This window comes from Stegastes partitus, unplaced genomic scaffold (genome assembly GCF_000690725.1).
Source record: "Stegastes partitus isolate 25-593 unplaced genomic scaffold, Stegastes_partitus-1.0.2 Scaffold1752, whole genome shotgun sequence".
Lineage (NCBI taxonomy): Eukaryota > Metazoa > Chordata > Actinopteri > Pomacentridae > Stegastes > Stegastes partitus.
Genome location: NW_007579483.1, coordinates 583 through 20,054, shown reverse-complemented (window position 1 = coordinate 20,054; position 19,472 = coordinate 583). Strand labels below are relative to the sequence as shown.

The 19,472-nt window shown below is 43.2% G+C and overlaps 1 protein-coding gene across 1 annotated transcript in view; it reads left to right on the top strand.

The window, feature by feature from the left end:
• The window catches only part of LOC103372417 (calcium/calmodulin-dependent 3',5'-cyclic nucleotide phosphodiesterase 1A-like), a 37,077-nt gene extending 18,014 nt beyond the window's left edge, over positions 1–19,063 (top strand). Inside the window, exons 3-16 of the mRNA XM_008302058.1 lie at positions 3,272–3,385; positions 3,483–3,665; positions 7,743–7,809; positions 9,309–9,425; positions 10,442–10,582; positions 11,805–11,905; positions 12,910–13,035; positions 13,887–13,988; positions 15,984–16,104; positions 17,468–17,549; positions 17,954–18,074; positions 18,200–18,384; positions 18,739–18,903; positions 18,988–19,063. Coding sequence (XP_008300280.1) covers positions 3,272–3,385; positions 3,483–3,665; positions 7,743–7,809; positions 9,309–9,425; positions 10,442–10,582; positions 11,805–11,905; positions 12,910–13,035; positions 13,887–13,988; positions 15,984–16,104; positions 17,468–17,549; positions 17,954–18,074; positions 18,200–18,384; positions 18,739–18,903; positions 18,988–19,043 — 1,681 coding nt within the window. The 3' untranslated portion in view covers positions 19,044–19,063. The remainder of the gene's footprint in view (positions 1–3,271; positions 3,386–3,482; positions 3,666–7,742; positions 7,810–9,308; positions 9,426–10,441; positions 10,583–11,804; positions 11,906–12,909; positions 13,036–13,886; positions 13,989–15,983; positions 16,105–17,467; positions 17,550–17,953; positions 18,075–18,199; positions 18,385–18,738; positions 18,904–18,987) is intronic.
• Positions 19,064–19,472: the final 409 nt, after the last annotated feature.

Here is a 19,472-nt window from a genome sequence, read left to right as displayed (position 1 = left end):
TTGAACTTTTTTACATAAATCTGCAAATATTGATCATTTCCATTATTGGTTATTTTGCAGATTATTGTCTCCATTAATCAGTCAGTTGACTGTTTGGTTTGTAAAGTTCACAGAGCTGCGTTCACATTTTTTTTTTTTGCTTTGTCCAAACAACAAACTAAATATATATAATACTTAAATGATTGTAGAAATAGTGTCTTCGGTTATTGTGCTGTTTGCTAGCTTAATATTTAACTGAGCCTTGTGCGTCATAAGCTTTTGTACGCAAAATCTTATTTTTCTATAGTAACTACAGCTGTCAGATGTTTGTATTGGAGTAGAAAGTTTATCATTTTCCTCTAAGCTGTAGTAAAGAAGAAGAACAAAGTAACAGACGATACAGATGAAGCTAAAACTAAGACCAAGTTAGGATGCTTAGTGTTTAATCGTACTCAATATATCATCAGTACTTGTTTTCATTATAATTAATCTGTTGCCGTCTTTGTGTGGTATAAAAAATCAATTCCTGAGATCCTGGAGCCTTACGACTAATTGTTTTATTACATAAAACAAGTCAGAAAAAGTCAATAATCAGCTTTAGCAAAGACTAACGATAGCTGAGACTCAGATTAGCTGTACAGGAAGCAGGAGCTCAGTCGTTGCTGTTTAGCTTTTCCCTCTTTCTTTGACATTTCTGTAAGTTTTTTTGTTGTTGTTTTGGTAAAAAAACAAATCCAAAAGTTAGATTCCGCTCCGAACTCAGCAAATATTCTGTGACGTGGTTTCATAGAGCAGCGTAGCCGACTGTGTGCTGTATCGAGTTTGTGGTTTGTGATGTTTGGATGTGCAGAACAAGTAAAACTCACTTCCACGTTTAGCCCGTCTGAGAACTTTCCCAACTGGCTCGAGCTGCCGTCTTGGCTGGCGGAGACCCAGCGAGTATAAAGCCTATAAGACAGCGTGTTTGTTTCCTGGAGGAGACTCCCGTCGCTCGCTGTGGGTGTCGACTGATTGACAGGAGGCAGAGTGTCATGGGTCCATCTGGAGGAAACAGATTTTCATGTTCTGGTTCTGCGGTGTGAACAGGACAGCAGCTGTGTGGGTGCAGAGAACGAAGATCAGTCAGTCAGCAGGTGTGTGAAGTCTGCAAGAGAGGGTTTCTGGCGACTGGCGTTGCTCTTGCGAGGTACAGAATGTCAAAGATCACAGGAGGCAGCGTTACATTATATATGTAGAGTCAGATTCAGTCGAGCGTTCGGTATTGTAAAAGGGAGATGTACAGGAAGTGTTTGGAGACATTTAAAGCAAGTTCTGAAATGAGGAAATGCCTCAGACTCTATTTCTAAGTCAACACCATTGATCAGATTAGTGATCATGTTTAAATATCTTCCATTCAAGCAGGGTTCAAGAGGATTTGATCGACCAAACCTGCAGGCATTGATTTCCTCTTACAAATACGACTGTGTCTCCAGTTTCCAAGTCGTTTTGTAATCGTGGGAAACATGACATCAAGTGTAAGGGTCAAACGTTGGTATATTTTGAGCACCGAGCAGCGTTTTTCACGTCATGTCCCGTCTAGACTCGAGAACAGTTCAGAGAGTTCTAAAACACCTCGTGCAAACTAGAACATCTGAAACAACAAAAAAAAGATGACGCTTCATCAGAAGATCGATAGCTTTGTTCAGTGAGTGACAGAACAGCAGCTTTAGCACAGAAATAGGATTTGCTAAATAAAGAACACAACACTCCAATCAGCAAAAGTCCTGTCAAAAGAAGGCTGTTCATCTGAGAGGACAAGTAGCGTCTCCAAACCACCTCTCAGGAGGGGAAACAGTGCGGGCGGGCTGAGGCAGAACAGCATTTTATTGGGGATGATGGAAAATGTCCTATTTGTTGATGAATCCCTGTTGGGAGATTAGTGGCGGGGTGATGGGTGTATGTAAGGGGAGATAATCGTATCGCAGTGGATCAAAACTGCAGTAAAACACGCTGCGGATGTATTTAGGAAGGGAGGGTTTGGACGCCATGCAACAAAGCATCCTGACCAAGCAGAAGCAGCACTCCGTTCTTCAGAGACATGCTCCACCCTCTGGGAATTCAAACCTGATGTTTGTCTTTGGATATTTAAAAAAAAAAACGAGTCAAGCTGAGCTAAATTTTCTCTCAGTGCAGATCAGTCATACTGAGCTGACAAATTTGTCTTCGCAGTGATAAAAATAACAAAAAAAAAAGTTAACACCGAAGGAAGCAAACAAGCACAAAAAGCACTTGTGAAGAGGCAGGAGGACTTTGGTGGTTCTGCGGCACAAACTATTAATAAGCTGACATTTCAGAAGTAAGAGCGCCTTTTACGGGTCCTTAAAAACAAGACAAATCGTGTTGTATGTTTAGTTTACGGTGCACACAAGTCCTTATAAGATAACACAATAAACACGTGAATTCTTAGACAAATTGTGTGTTTATATAGTGAACAGCATAATCTAATGTGCACAGTAAAAAAAGACTGTGATGAGCCAAAGAAAATCCTGAAATGATACCTGCTCTTCAACATGAGGAAAAAAAATCTTTCTCGGGGGACTAAATGTTCCACTGAGTTTGCTCTACCTGCAGCCTTATTAGCCTGACTGAATTATAAATCGACACACAAAGCTACTAACTGCAGCACGTTAAGTCAATTCAACCTGGTTATTTTACACCGAAATGATAAGAACAGACTCGGAACAGACCGCCGGCCCATATGGATGTGATTTCTAAAAATAGAACGACATCAACAGATGATCCAGCACAAGAACTATTGAGGAACATAACGCAGGCAGGTTACTGTTTTTAGATGATGTGCAGTGTTGGTTGTGGAGCTGGGATGTGCAAACAATGCATGTTTTTAGTCATCTGTTGGAACAAAATGCAGCCACACTGATGACTTTGTCGGTTTGGAGTTGACTCTGTTCAGTCAAATAAGTTCGATCTAGCCGTTGGTTTGGGTCCGAAGTTGTGAAAAACGAACGTCCTCAAGAGTCACATTACAAAAACAGTAGTGCCTGTTTTTGGAGCTGCAATATGCATAAAAACATGTCAAGGAATCGTGTTCTGTCAGCTCACTTAATCCTCTTACACCAAATGTCCAAATAAAACCAAGATGTCCAAACAGCAGAATCGGAACCAATTCAACAAAAACACAAGATGACAAAAGCTGTGCTTGTTGTGTCTTATTTACTTTATCTTCCGCTGTGTTTGCTCGTTTGCCGTCTGCATGTTCTAATGGCTGAGCACATGACTGTGTGTGTGTTGCCAGGCTGAAGGGGGTCCTGGAGCAGATGGACCGCGGCGTCGTGGACCTGCAGGAGCTCCGCAGGAACCTGGAACTGGCCGCCGCCATGCTGGACGCTGTTTACACCGACGAGACCAGGTCAGGCCGGTGGGAGGCTGCTGGATGGACGGACGTATAGAAAATAAACGCCCCTCATTGGTCGTCCGGCCTGTGACCGTGTCTTTCTGCCCAGCAGGCGGCTGTTGGACACCGAGGACGAGCTCAGCGACCTGCAGGCGGAGTCGGTGCCCACGGAAGTACGTGATTGGCTGGCGTGCACCTTCAGCAGGAAGATGGGCGTGGCCAAGCGGCGTCCTGAGGAGAAGCCGAGATTCAGGAGCATCGTCCACGCAGTGCAGGCTGGGATATTTGTGGAGAGGTAAACATTGCTTTTGCCAAGTAACTGAATATTAATCATGATTTTGGCTCCCCATCGTCAGAACAAGAGCACAAAATGAGTACAGGGGACATTATTCCATATGCTGATGTAGCTGTTTTGATATCAAACATGTTGCGTATGTTAGCCTAACAGCTTGAATACATATGCCAACCGACACAAGCTCTGATCAACATGAACATTCACTGAGGACTTTGTCATGGTGCCCCTTTACTAGTTAAATCCCTACAATGCTCTCTGCTTGCCTCCTCTGGTTGCTGCAGTGCCAAACTATAGAGACTCCACCTGGTGGTGCAACCAGGTACTACAGCTAATCTGCAATACATTTTCTGACATGCATACCCTCTGCATATTTATTCAGTTCAATTATTAATTTGATTACCTGTTCTTCATTAACATCCCTAATTGACTTAAAATGCTTATTGACAGCAGACCGTGTAGATAAAATCAGTTTCCTCGGGTTAATCTTATATTCTAATTATAATTATAATCTTGCTCACCCACCCATCTGAGTTGTTGGACATGGAAGTAAAAGCAGATCCCTGTTTATTAAGTGTGAAAACACAATGACATATTTTGTCCCTAAAATAAATAAATGAACGCGACAGATAATCTCAAAATATATTACAACTACTAGAAAGCTGGAAACACCATTGAGATGTGGTACTGAAAATCCCCAAATCTCATTCATTTTAATTTCTCTAAAAGCCTGCAGTTAGGTTTTCATGCAGTGAAAATAAATGCACATGCAAAAAGGAGGCGCTGCCAAAGCTACACTCCCATTCTAACTGGTGCTAACGACCACAGAATATGCCAGGCAGCCGTTAGTCTTTGTAAATCACAGCGTCCAGTGCGTATAAAACTGCAGGCACCTGTTCTGCTTCGGGCTCCATTAGCAGTGAACTGACTGGTGAAACTAACCTACTCATGGGTTAAACTGACCGCACGCCATAAAGCATGGATTAAACACAGTCTCTTCTTGTGTCTTTTCGTGCTCCCAGGTGTTCTGACAGTGAAGTAACCGACACCTTATTATTCAGTTATTATATATTATAGGATCCTATCATGCATTATCAAGTGCTTTACATTTTTAGTACAACATAAAGCATGTTTTACCAACGAAAAGTCCCGCAGGGCAATTCATCAACCCGTATAATGTACACCTTTACGACTGAATCATGTCCCTGGTGGATTTTAATACCTCTAAGAGACTTTATGGCGTGTGGCCAACACAAAAGAAGCCTCGCAAAAACAAACAAGCATAAAGAAAAGGGGGGTTATTATTAAAAATGAAAGGCACAGATGTGAATACAGATAAATCCAGACATTCAGCGCTCACAGTCGTATGTTTCATAAACACACAAACAATTTGAAGATTGTAAATAACCAAGCTTTAGTCTGTAATATGCATAAAGTCTTCCCTACTCGACAACCGTACAGGCCAGTTGTTATTCCACGCTGATAAAACACATGCGTTTCCTGGATTGGTACCTCCACCAGCAGATACATCGCAGATATTGTCAGATTACAGTCGTAGTTGCACTGATTGGTTAAAATAATGGAATGCTCATGGGTACAAACAAGCATGAAACACAACAGAAGAGCGGTGTCTGTTCAAGTCCAGTGTTTGGTTTGGTCGACCCATCCATCCACCCCGACCTCCTCCAGAGACAAGACAGGAACAGAGTGGCTAGCAGCATGCTAAGTGACAGCTGTAAACATACCACATTGGTAGTCCTAAAGTTAGACTCTCATCTCTGGAGCACAAATGAGAACAACGGTATTTATTTGAACTTCAGTTTCTGAGGTGTGTTGTGGTTTTCACAGAACGAAAGCTGTTTTAATAGTACTGCGTGCGTAAAAGCCCAATTGAAATTTAGCACCACCTATAAACTCTGTGCAACACATCAGTTTGATGCTTTGTAATGGAACTACGTTAAACTTCATTGTCCCCATAAACAAGATAACCTCAAAGTCAAATTCTCTCTAAGCTCCATAATTCTCTAAATTCGGCCTGTTTCTAATTGCTGAAGCCACGGTCGCACTGAGAGGACGCAATAACCTGATTTCACAAACAAGCTTAGCGGTCACTTTTTATTGAAGGACGGTCTTGTTTAGCCTGATGTGGCCTCTGCTTCGGTTCATTGTAATGCTGCATACGATCACATTCTAGACAACGGTGTGGTTCCAGTTTCATGTCAGCGGTTTGTGTTTGCAGTTACAACACGAAAGCACAGAAGCCAGCTCCGTAGAGAAATAGTTTTCCCACGCTGATGCAGAGTTCCTGACCTCCAGCCGTCCAGCAGCTCTGGGAGTCACTGCAACACAAACAGTGACTCACGCCCGGCATCTGTGCTCGTTTGTCCTGCAGCTCCAAGGCCCGTTGACACATTTCATTGCGAAGCGACGACCTCCAGCAGCGCTAGACGGCAGCAATCTCTGGAGCGCCCTCTAGAGGCTGTAGCAGTTATTATAGGAGGAAACAAAGAAGTGAGGAGCCGCAAAGCTGGTGTAGGGAGGAGGCTGGGGTGGACGGATGGGTCAACAAAACGCTGGAACTTTCTCTTGTAACTATGACATTTCTATATTTGTGATAATATTTAGCGTGCAGCATTTAGATCTCTTCAGGCTCTTTTTTTGGGGGGGAGGGCACAAATGGTGTTTTTAATTTCCCACTATATATAAAGAACACCCCAAAATCTTAAAGGGAATGAGCTCAACAGGGCGAAGATCGAGGCAGACAAACAATCAGGCGTTCATGTGCAAACAACTGGCGACCATCATTCATTATTTAACTGTTTTATTTTTAATTATTTGTGTATATTTTAAAGTTTATTCCTGAAACATGCCCGCAGAAGATCCTGTTGTTTAAAACATGATATGGAACTCCCTCATTAAACCTCTAAAAACTCACTTCTGTGCATTAAAATTACAAATTCACAAGCTTTTTTTCCTTGAAATGAATTCCTTTCCCGCCTTGAAGTAGCTGAGACATAACTCTACAGAGTTTCTTCATCTAGAATGATCTATGAAGTCCCCATTGCTTTGTCGCTGCAGCTCCGGCACACCAGCTTGCTTACACTCCTACTCGAACACTCTGAAGCTACTCTACGCGACACAATGTCAGGATTTAATATTGGAAATGCTCAGCTGTGGTATTTACACACATTGTATGTCTTCTAACATTAACACAGTGTTTAACCATGTGTTGTAACCATGACGATGAGGGTCCTCCAATCTAAACTAAGTACGTTTTTTAACCCAATATATGATGTTTCCCTAAAACCTAGCCAAGTAGTTTTGTGCATCAACCAAAGCCAACGTTCACCACAGCAGCGCCACATCATTACAACGGTTTTTGTGTATTCTAGTAATTTATTTCTGGTATGTTTTTTTTGCCGCTTGTGGGTGAAAGTCAAAGGTCGGGACGAGCCAAAGCCACGTAGTGTATTTTAGCAACAGAAAGGCGAACCTGTGCCCCTCGAGTCCCGTCAGACGATCGTCTCCAACATGAGTTGCACTTTCAACCGTTGAGTCACTTCGGTTATTTTTATCTCGAGCAGGAATCTGGAGCACCTGCAGACGGCACGGCAAGCAGACATAGGTTTTCTTACAAAATAAACAACCGGAAACATCCGGCCGACTTCGCCGCAGATGTGATTACGGGGGTCCGACGCGAAGTGTAACGACGTTAGCGCGCGGGCGAGCTGCAGATGGAGATCATATAGGGGGAACGACGAGGTCCAACATCATTAGAGTGTAAATGAGTCGCGCTGATAGAACAGTATCACTTCATCTGCTGCGGCTTAATGACGCATGAAATCAAAAAATATCTCCTGCGCCGAGGCAGCGCTCGCTCCGAGTGTTACATGTGTGTGTGTGTGTGTTTATAACGTGGTTACCGTGGCAACAAACAATCCATCCCGGTCGCAAACTGTGGAGGAGGGAGGCCGGAGGGGGGTCCGCGCGAGGAGTGTGCGTTCGCATGCCGCCGTCAGTGTCTAGGAGTGAGATTTGTACGTGATATTTTTATCTGTGTGTGTGTGTGTGTGACAACAGGATGTACAGACGGACGTCCAACATGGCGGGTCTGACCTACCCTCCCACGGCGTTGACAGCTCTCAAGGTAAAAACTGTCGACGCACTCCACTTGGCACAAAGTGACGGCTGATTAGGAGTCGAAAAAGCAATCAAAACCAACCTTTTTCAGTCAGACCTGTGTTCTACCGAAAGAGGAGGCAAATAAAGTAAAGAGTGAAAGTTAAGGATGGAAGTGAGGAGCGAGAAAAGGAAGGAAGTGAGGAGGCAGACAAAGGAAATGTTAGAAGGCAAGTGTGAGGAAAGAAATGGCTAGAAAAGGAAAATAAAGTAGAGAAGAAAAGCAGAGGGGAAAGATGAATGAATGCATGAATAATGCATGAACGAAAAGAGGGATTTTATAAAAGGAAAGAAAAGAGGCTGAAGGTAAAAAATAGATAGGGGGAAAGGAAGAAGGATGCTCTGAAAAGGGAAATGTTGGAGACCAAAAAGGGGGCGAGGCAGGAGGAGGGTAGAGGCGAGGGCAGGGATGGAAATCAAAAACAGAATTAATAAAAAAGAAGACAGTAAAAGTTCAGGAAGGAGCTAAGGAGGTATGAAAGGATGAAAAAGAGACATCAAACATGGAAACTGAAAAAAAAGATCTATGAAGAGAAGCAGTCTGGTGGTGGGGAAGCAGTCGCAAAGGAGGAATTAAAAGGAATAAGGAGGTGTGAAAGGACAGGAGGAGGTGGGAAATATAGTAGAGAAGGAAAGGAAATGTAGGAATGAAAAGAAGGAGCTAGCAAAGAAAAGGAGGAAGCTGAAAAGGGAAAGTAGAGAAGAAAGATTCAGAAAAAGAAATATCGAAGACCAAAATGAGGAGGCAAGTACAATAAAACATGAAAGGAGAATGTTAAAGTTCGGAAAATGAGCGGAGATATGAAAAGAACGGTAATTTGGAGGTAGAGAAAAGGCAGGAAGGTGGAATTAGAAGGAATACTATGGAAGGAAAAAAGCAATGATGAAAGAAAAGAAAAATAGAGAATAAAAGGAAGGAGCGGAGAGGTTTGTATGAAAAGGAGGAGACGTAAAAGCAAAGAAAAGGGGAGGAAATAAGGAGAAGGAAGGGAAGAAGGATGCAGAAGTAGGTGGAGAAATTGAAAATTGAAAAGCAAGTGACAGAACAGGAAGGAGGAGATAAATGAGAGGGGAATGAAAGTTAGAGGAAGGAAAGGGAGAGGTAAATAAGGAATCGACGAGGAAGAAAATGAAAATGTAGATTTATGGTTTGTGTTCTGATGTATGTCCTCGGGTCTTCCTGTGCGAAGGCTGGAAAAAAAAAAATCTAATTACATCTATAAATATTCTGCTTCTCTCATGATAAAAAACACATGAATCATGTTACGACCAACTTCAAACGCAATTATGAGTAATTACAGTCATTAATTTAATTGCCGACTCACCTCCTCCTCCAACGTTGTCATGACGCTGCCCTCTACTGGCGCATGTCGTCATTACACCGAACGAGCAGCTCGATCTCACACATGCCTGCTGTTTTTTTTTATACTTTTACTGTCGCATAAAAATCAATGATCTGTTTCGCAGGAGGTGGATCAGTGGTCCTTTGATGTCTTCTCCTTCCACGAGGGCACCGGAGATCACGCCCTCAAGTTCCTGGTGTACGACCTGCTGACCCGCTATGACCTCATCAACAGGTTCAGGGTACACACGGCTTCATATTGTTAACACCTGTGGGTGGGCGGGGCCTAGTGTCGAGGTTTGGGGGGATTACTATGTGAAAAGGTTGATTATATTTATTTGATTTCCCCCCGAGGAATCCAAAACCATGTATCAAGACTGGACAGCTGGTCTGGCTCTGTCTGCAGGTGGCTAAATCTGCCTGACAGCATCTCTAAAAGTCACTAATTCACAAACTATAACTATATGTATGACAAAAAAAGTACACAAAAGGTATGATTAATAGAGCAATTTCCAAAGAAGTTGCTATCCAATAAAGCAGTCAAGCACCCAACTTGACAGCTTCTCAGAATTATAAGATGTCATAATTTCCACTTGACATCGAGCGTTATTATGAGATAAAATCCCCATAATTTGATCAGTGTACTTTGAAGTTTCGCTCGTATTAATTCATATTCATTTACGGTTTGACTTTGGCTGCACCTTCAGCTGCTTGTTTATGTGCTGATTAATATTCATTCGACAGTCGGAGAGCAGCTGGTGGAAGGACGTTTCGACAAACGGATTTAAAATCACGTCAAAGACAGCTGAGGTCACGATGTAGCAGCTGTATGTAAAAGGTGGACGGAACAATGCTTTAAACATGCATTCTTTCTAGCAGCCAGCAGGGGGCGACTCCTCTGGTTGCATGAATTTAGAAGTCTGTAAGGAAATTACGGTACTTCTCACTTGATTTGATACATCAGTAAACATTTTCTTAATTGGTTTTTGGTCTCAGTCGCTAGTTTCATGTCTCCTTCAGCACTGCATGATGTTTAGTTTGTGAGTCATGGTCTCATTTAGCAGGAAATTAACAATAAAACATGGTGTGATTGATGAGTTGCTACTATATCAGCACGCTTACTGTCCACAAGTTTTCAGTCAGATCCACTTGTAACCAAGAAGGCCACTACCAAAATGCCAAACTCGAGGGTTTAAAACAGTACTGGGTCCATGTGTAGTACTCATTGTACCTGTACTACATACAGTCCTGTGTTCAGATCCCAGTGCAGGCTCTGGTGCAGTTCGTGGAAGCTCTGGAGAACGGCTACAGCAAACACAGGAACCCCTACCACAACCTGATCCACGCCGCCGACGTCACCCAGACCGCCCACTTCCTGATGCTACACACCGGACTGATGGTAACACACATCTGTCTGTCTTTGTGAGGACCTGTATCTGTATTACACATACCTGTTCATGTTTCATCCCAACAACGCTCCTGTTTGTTCCCATCGTCCACCTACCTCATGTACATAAAGCATCAGTAGCTCCGTGTTTATTGGCTAGATTAATGTATTTTGCACTAAAACTCTGGTTTGCTTTTACACATATCTATAATTGTACAAAGTCGTTAAACACTCATTTGTCTTTAGCACCTTGTTGCCTTAATGCACATGGGTTTTATTTTGTGCAAGTACTTTGAGAGCAATGAGGATTCCTTGTACGTCTTCATAAACTTCACCAATAATTCTGATGAAAAATGAAACACAAAACACTGACTTGTTCTTGGAAAAGGGGCTGTTGCAACCAGGAGAAAGGCAGAACATGCCCGGATGAATCTCTCTCTCTGTCTCAGACAAATACAAGGGCATGTTATTATTATTATGGGAGGAGACACAAAACCCTTTTTATTGGCTCCTTTTTGAGGGATTTGACAAGTTTAACCAGAGAAATTCGTCTGACCAAACTGTGAGTCACTATAAATTGTTGACAAAGTAGTTGCTTCAGACTGCGACAGCTACCAACCTACACAAGTTATTATTTATTTTTAATCCATTTTAAGGACAGTGCTTGCCTCCCTGCATGCAGATGTTCCACCAAGTAATTCACCATTTTGCAGGAACCCTGTTGCAGAGTTCAACTGTGACTGGTTTAAAGAGATCCAAAGCTTCCCTTCTCCTCTGTTGCAATAATGAGTTGCAGTCAGGCCACTGTCTGGCTGTGGAGAACGGTCCAACTATGCAAGACTATCCTAACCCTAAGGGAATGCAACCAGGGGAACAATGGCCTCTTGCCTTACAAGTCGTCCCTTCACCAATTCCAAAACCTAACCCTAACCAAAAAAACACGTCAGAAATCTAACACCCAAGTGGTTTACAAGATGACACTAACCTACAACAACGAGGTGAACGGAGAGCAATGAAAACGTACGATGGCCAGTGCATTGCCTTTACTTCCTACCCCAAGCTGTTTTGTCGTCGGACACGGCAGGGGAAGCTATCGAGACAGATTTGAAAAACTTAAAACCAAGTCTAAACCTTAAAAAGTCTGTCCCAAAGAGAAGACAGACCAAAATGTCCAAAAAGACAGAAGAACTCACACAAACATATGACGAGGTATCACTTTGTCTCTCTCATGCAGCACTGGCTCAGCGAGCTGGAGATCCTCGCCATGGTTTTTGCTGCCGCCATTCACGACTTCGAACACACGGGAACCACCAACAACTTCCACATCCACACCAGGTAACTCACTGAGCAGCACAGTCAGATCACTCCATGTTAGATTCAAATGAAAATAAGCTGTTTGTGTACATTCTCAGTCACATCCAGGTCTTGGTAATCCCATAAGAGCAGCTGGGATTCTCTGTTGATTGGTTTCTTCAGTCCAGGACCACCTGCTGCAGACACGCTTAAGATCAGCCATGTAGAACCTCTTTCAGGGGCTGCTTCTAATTGCTTCAGACCACCAAGATTCAGTATTTTAGCTTAGCGTGTTAGCATGCTAACATGTATTATTAAACAGGCCAAACTGTTCACGTCTTTGGATCCTTTGCATGTTCCTCCGCATCCCGGGTTCATGAACTCTGTCAGCGCTGCGCCGTTTTTTCACACAGTTATTCATCTTTGTAAGATGTCTCGTGTTTAAACATGCATGTGATTGAATAATTTAATTGGATAGTAAGAAGAACTGCCTCGTGTTTGGCAAATTACGTGGCGGTTAATTAGAAGACATCCCGACGTAGCTCATTAAAAATGCATTCAGCTCATAAATCAGGACGTATTTCTGAGCCTCGCATGATAAAACAAGGAAAGAGCTGCTTCTAACAATGTCAGATCAAAGCCAAACTCTTTGGCAGATATGAAGTTAAAGGATCGTCAAAGATATTATAATTTGCGTGAAAGGGAACACGAGTGTCTGCAGCAGGGTTTACAGCCAATATATGTCGACGTCCTGGACTCAAACCCGCCAATCTGAGTTTAATTGTGACGCTTGAAAGAAGTCAGAGGATCTCCAATGTCAGGGGGATTCATTTGGATATTTCAGTGCACTTATAATAAATGCTGAAAAACTGCAATGCAAGTCAAGACAGTCATACCTGGAGTTGCAGGTAAAAATATGATAATAATGGAAAACATTTGACCGACTGTGTAGAGAACTCAGCAAAAGCACATAAATTAATCAACAAGAACACAAACATTTTGGAGCTTCTGCTCGTTTCTGATTGGTCGTCGTGTCCGTCCGTCAGGTCGGAGGTGGCCATCTTGTACAACGACAGGTCGGTGCTGGAGAACCACCACGTCAGCGCCGCCTACAGGCTGATGGCGGAGGAGGACATGAACATCCTGGTCAACCTGAACAAGGACGACTGGAGGTTTGCTCTCTCACACACACACACACACACACACACACACACACACACACACACTTCTTAGTTTTTCTCTGAGGACTTTCAGTGCATTCACTCACAGTCAAATTCCCAATTCTCTCAAAGAGGTTCTTTAAATAGTAATGATGAGCGTGTGATGTTTAAAATACTTCCCGCTGCTCTGATGATATTTTCTGAACCCCTACAGACTCTTCTAACAGAGTTTTGGTGTCTCTCTTTCATCTCTATTTTCAACATCCTGTCTTTTGTCAGTCGCTTGTAAAGAACCCTGAACTTCATTTGATTTGTCTGAAAAATAACAAAAAAATCGCTGTGTGATTGATTGATATCCAGGTGGGTGGTGAGCGGACATCCGTGTTTTGATTCAGAAACAGAAGAATAGAGGAGGAAAAGGTTACACATCTTTTTATAGTTCAGTCAATGGACAATTTTTTTTTACATCCAGGAGGTTAGAAAGGTCTTTGGTGCTTCTGCAAAAAGTCCAAACGACAAAGCCTGTAAACTGAAACCCACGTCTTCACCTTCAGACGGTCTTTTGAAGGTTCTGTCCTGAACTCAGGATCGACTTACTTTTCAAAAATGTCCCTGAAAACATCTAAAATGGAAATTTGTCCTCCACACACACACACACACACACACACACACACACACACACACACACACACACACACACTTTCAGACATTTCTGAACCTTAAACCAAACTTTCATCCCGAACTTTAAGGACTCATTTACCTTTATGTGTCACACACACTGTCACACACACTGATGTTCTCCGAGCTGAGGCCTCCGTCATGGGAACCGATCACCGATGATCATGTCTATTGATTATTGGCAGGGAGCTGAGGTCTCTGGTGATCGAGATGGTGATGTCCACAGACATGTCCTGCCACTTCCAGCAGATCAAGACCATGAGGAACGCTCTGACGCAGACACACAGGTCAGTGCTTCTGCCTTGGTTTCAGCCACGACGTCTGTCAATTCTGTATATTTTTGCTATTGTGGATTAATTACTGGTTATCAACAGACTCGTGAACGAAATGTGCCTGATTTAGAAAGCATAAACTGGTTGTCCACTCATTTTGATAACCTGCTTTTGATTTTATAACAACGTATTATAAGCTATCATGACGTATTTTATCATTATTACTGGATAATAAATTAGCTTATATGTAAGTGTTCTTATTAAAACACCATAAAATTAACTGTAAGTTTCTTGGTTTCACAGTAGACCTTGATTTTGTGTAATTAAAAGAAACATTTTTAATATTATGAAAATGCTTCTCGTTAAAAAAAAGAGAGGAAAATTTGACGAAATTATGAACATATCTTGGACTGACATGTCTTCATCTATAGAGTCGGTTTAGTTTTATCATGACCGAATTGGACTGTGCGGTTATTTTAAAATAACGCTGAACGTTTCTGTTCTAACATTCAGATGAAATCATTACTTCATCACATCCAAAAACATTTCTGCACGGGTAATTAGGTTATTACTTTATGTAAAAGTATGAAAAAATGTGTTCTTACAGACTTGAGGTTAAATTACTGTTCATTTATTTCACTTCTATTGATTTATTTTCACCATCTTCAAACAGTCAAAAAACAGGCTTATTTTATTAGCCTACATGGCTGAGCACAGAGAGGGACATTTCTGTGATCAGTATTGTTCACATATTCTCACTGTTTGAATTTCTTACACACAAATAGTTGTTTTGATGACTTGGCAAACGGGGAAGAGACAAGAAGTCGTGGAAACAAACAAACTAAACGTACATCGCAGAGCTGACACAGTGTGAATTTATTCCAGAACCCACGGCGTGTCTGCAGATTCCTTTTTTGTGTTTCGTGTTTTGTTTTTATTGCATTTTAAACACCTTGTGAAGGAACAGGAGAGCGACGCGCTGCAGAAAAGATGGAGCCGTGTTGATCTTTTGGGCGGTTTTCGTGAGACCCGAGCGAATCCGGCTCGATAAGGATAAGCAGCAGCAGCGCCGCCTCGGATTGACTGCAGCCTGCCGCCGAGATAAAAGGAACCCAAAGACTCGTAGATATGGTGTCACGAACGCTGATGAAAAACCGTTATTGTGCTCAGTTCCGCGGCTCAGACTTGGTGGGAGAAAAGCTCCCCGTAACGTTGGCCTCAGTGTTTGCAGTCCTGAACCCTCTGAACTCTTCCTTTGAGTCACCGCTGTGGGTGTTTCAATAGAGCGGCTTCCAGAGAAAATATGTTTTATGTTTTCTAAAAGTGAGGTCTTAAATTTAATCTCAGAAAGTCTCACTTTTAACACCTGCAACCTACACCTGCGCATCCTTTGAACAACTTTATATTCACCGCCGCAACAAAAAAAAGACTTTTTTACCTTTTTAAACTTGGAAAATCAGATTCCTCCGCAGCGTTGTGCAGATTTGAACTCTGCTTTCTGGCAGAGTGTTGGAGGCTCGTCCATCTGATGGAGACGACAAGTGGGAGTTTGGTGAAATGGCCCAGCATAAGGTCCTGCAGGCTGCTGGACCAGATCGGCCTGTTGGGGCTTTCACAGGAATAGCAGAGTTTAGCTCCCGCTCTCTGTTCGTCTGCGCTGCCGGAGGTGTGGAGGTGCTGTCGATAGGAGGAGGAGGAGGAGGAGGAGGAGGGGAGCTGTCACGCTTCTCAGCTCACGCTTGGATGGGATTTTGGGGAAGACGCTGTCATCAGCCTGTCAACATGCTGGTTCTGCTTGTGTTGCTGCAGCAGCGGGAGGACGACTGTACGCTCTGCACACTAGCATCAAAACGCACAGTAAAAGACACACGTCTGCTCAGGAGGCTGGAGCTGATTCTCCACATCGCCGCCGGGCTGTTTTTAGCTGGTTGAATAAGGAGATGCTCGTTTTTAAATCCGTTATAAGTTCATTTTTGGAGTGGCTTTAATGAAATTGTCGTCTCTCTACAGTATCGACAAAGTGAAGGCTTTGTCTCTGATGCTTCACGCCGCAGACATCAGTCATCCTGCCAAAGCCTGGCCGCTGCACTACCGCTGGACCCACAGTCTGATGGAGGAGTTCTTCAGACAGGTTTGCACTAAATCTGAATCCTAGAAATGAACTCAACTTTTTCACAGAGATGCGAGTCAAGGCCTTTATAATGCAGCACAATGCAAAAGCCATCTTAAGAAAGATCAGCGTCAAACTTCAGAAACTGCACAAGTGAGCGTTCCACTAAACTGTGATTATCCCGTCACAGCAGAGCCTCCTCATGGCAGATCTGTTCATATAGGATTCCACATACTGAGTGTGCACAGGAGAGTGACTCAGCACTAAATCTGCTTTTTCTGAGTTGGTAAATTACCGTCTAGTGCAGGGTTTTCCTGCTCAGAATGAACCTTTTTGGGGTGAATATGCACGACAGTAATCATGATCTGTCAGTGTACCGTGAAGGCAGCGAGTCTGCGTCACCTTGTTTGACAGAAATATGCTTTTTCCTGCTAATTCTGGCAAGTTGATGAACAAAAATGTCTCTCCCAATTAGCACAACAGGCTATAACAATCAACTACGATTTTTATTTTAAGTTCATATCAGTTTGAAACTGGTGATTTAAGTTCGAACATCTTTGAGAGGGGCAACAAAAAACAATCATCTATGCAGAAAAAACCTGCTTAATACACAGTTATTCCTGATTTCATTGTATAATGTTCAATCCAGCAAATAATTTCCACTTGACTGCTGAAAAAAGACACAAAAAAAAACCTGTGAAGTATCTCTGCTGTCCTGCGAGGTGATAAAACAGAGCTGTGACTAATGTGAGTGCAACATGTATAGGCGTCAACACAACAGCTTTATAATTATGCACCATCAGAAGTTGTATCTCTGTTCTGAAATGTCTGAAAGCAGGTGAGATTTATTCACTCTTTAAATATTTCGGTGTCTTTCTATTTAGTTTTTCCAAGAAAATAAACCGTGTTGTACGACTGAGTAGAGCTGCAATGATTTGTTAAATAACTGATTAGCAGTTAAATTTGATATAATACATTTATGAACGAACCAAAATGCATGAAAATTAAGCGCTACTAGAGTCACTGGAAACTCAAGACTGCCGTGATTTAGTATGACATCGTATACTTTTGTTCAGCAGTCTGCTGAGCTGCTCTCCCAGCAGTCTGGACCGCCTCATCTATGTGCCAATGATAGTTATTTTACCAGTAGCTGAGTTTTCAATCAAATTTTCACTTAAATTTAAGAAAATGTACAAAATAAAATGTATACCAATGTCGTATTTTCAGCCACTGTTGTTGCGTCATTCCTTTGTTCGGCCTGCTTCTTCTACATTTTGGATTCATCAGTATTTTTACATACAACGTGCACAAAAACAGAAGGGTGTCAATACAAACGACTGCAGAGTTGAATGAAACAGCATGCTGGTGGCTGTTTGTTTTCCAGGGAGACAAAGAGGTGGAACTCGGCCTTCCTTTCTCACCTCTCTGCGACCGCAAAGCCACCATGATCGCCCAATCACAGATAGGTAAGAACGACCGTCAGCCAATCACAACCAAGTACCGCAGGCAGGTGAGCGGCACCACGAAGTAAAACAGATAAAATGAAAATACATTGTCGAGTTGTTTAACAGCCATTTATCACAGATATCTGTTCAGTTCATCCCTGTGAAGAACATTTCAGATGTCGGCATCGTTATTCTTCCTAAATAATTCAACAACTTGCTAATTTAAACAAGCTAGCAGTTACAAGAATGAAGAAAACCTTGCAAGGACATGTCACACACAAACTTAAATATATGTAAATAGGTGGTGCAACCTGATCCAATCGATGAGTCGTTATGTTTTAGGAAGAAGAGGAACTTGTGTTTATCAACTATATTGCTGCTCTACATTTTCTACTCTCCTCTTTTCCACCTCTTCCTGGTTGCAGGTTTCATAGACTTCATCGTGGAGCCCACCTTCAGCGTTCTGATCGACACAACGGAGAAGGTGATCGGCCCTCTGATAGAAGAGGACCGGAAGGCCCGAGAGACTGGAAACAGGAGGTCCAGGTGGGAACAAGTAGCTCCAGCATAGAGAGAGATGCTGAATCAGTGAATCTCAATTAGTTTCACCACCTTCACGGCTTAACGACAAGCAGCGCCGTCAGCGACGTCTCTGCTCTGCTCTGCTCCAGTCTTACAGGAAGCGGCTCGGTTACCGTGGAGTCGGTGCAGAGACACAGCAGCGGTCGTCACGGCAACAGCGATGATGGACAGACGGACTTCTCTCTGACGGCCATTGACCTGCCGACTCTGAGGCTCCACCTGTCCGGTGTCATCTCCAGCAACAAGGACCGATGGAAAGAGCTTTCTGTGCACGGTATGAGCACACACACACGGCCAAGCGTGCACGTGTTACACTTTTACAACGACGGCAACACTAAGAAGAACGAGTGTTGGACTACTGTGCACAACTATGTGTGGAAAAAGCATGTAAGCCTGAGTTTTAGTGCAAAATTACAGTGAAGCCGGCATTTCCTGCTGATGACAACAGACTGACGACAGCTTAAAATCTTTAGAGTTGGGAAGATGAAACAGCTGTACAGATTGAATTTTATTAGTGAAGTTATCAATTGATCGTCCAAACAGTCGCTAATTGATAACATAACTTGTCTATTGACTGATCTCTGCAGCTCTAAACCTGTATATTCCCGTGTGTGTCCGTCATGATCAGAGCTGGCCGACAAAGAGCAAGAGGAGAAAGAGAGCGCCGAGGGCAACTCTGACATCCAATCACAAGCCTCGCCCGGCCACACTTCTGACCAATCACAGAACTCCGAGGACCCCCCTCCGCCCGACAACGAGGCGCCCGACCGCGCCGATCACCTGACCTGGAACGGTAACGGCGTGATGTTAAAAACACAAACACTCGGTAAATTTTGACTCCGCGTGAGCTCATCTGTCGCTGTGGTGACCGTTGCAGGGGCGGGGCCAGGTGAGGAGAAGGGGGAGGACGACGAAGTGCCTGAAAACGCCTGACGACGCTCTGCGGCAAACTCCCCGACTGTATCTGACTGTGGCGGATCACCACGGCAACAGGCGGCGCGGTGCAGTGACGACGAGAGATGGAACTCTTTAGTTTAAACACAGCAGCTGACTCAGCGGCCCCTCAGCGGCCCCCCAAAGGGCCACCAGACCTTATGTTTACAACTGACCAAGAAAATATCACATTTATCCGATAAACAGCTTCTTAGCAGCTTCATTGTTCATTCTCAGTGGTTTAAAAAAAAAAAAATGTTTAGTGATTTTTATTAGACACTCAGAGGAAAATGTTAACATTTAAATGCGAAGGAAGTGGGGCAGGTGAAAAACCAAAGAGCGGACAGCGGCTGAAATGTTATCAGGGAGGAATGAGTCATGGAGCTGTTAGGAAGCGGTCGAGGAGGTTTTGTTAATGCAGCCGAGCAG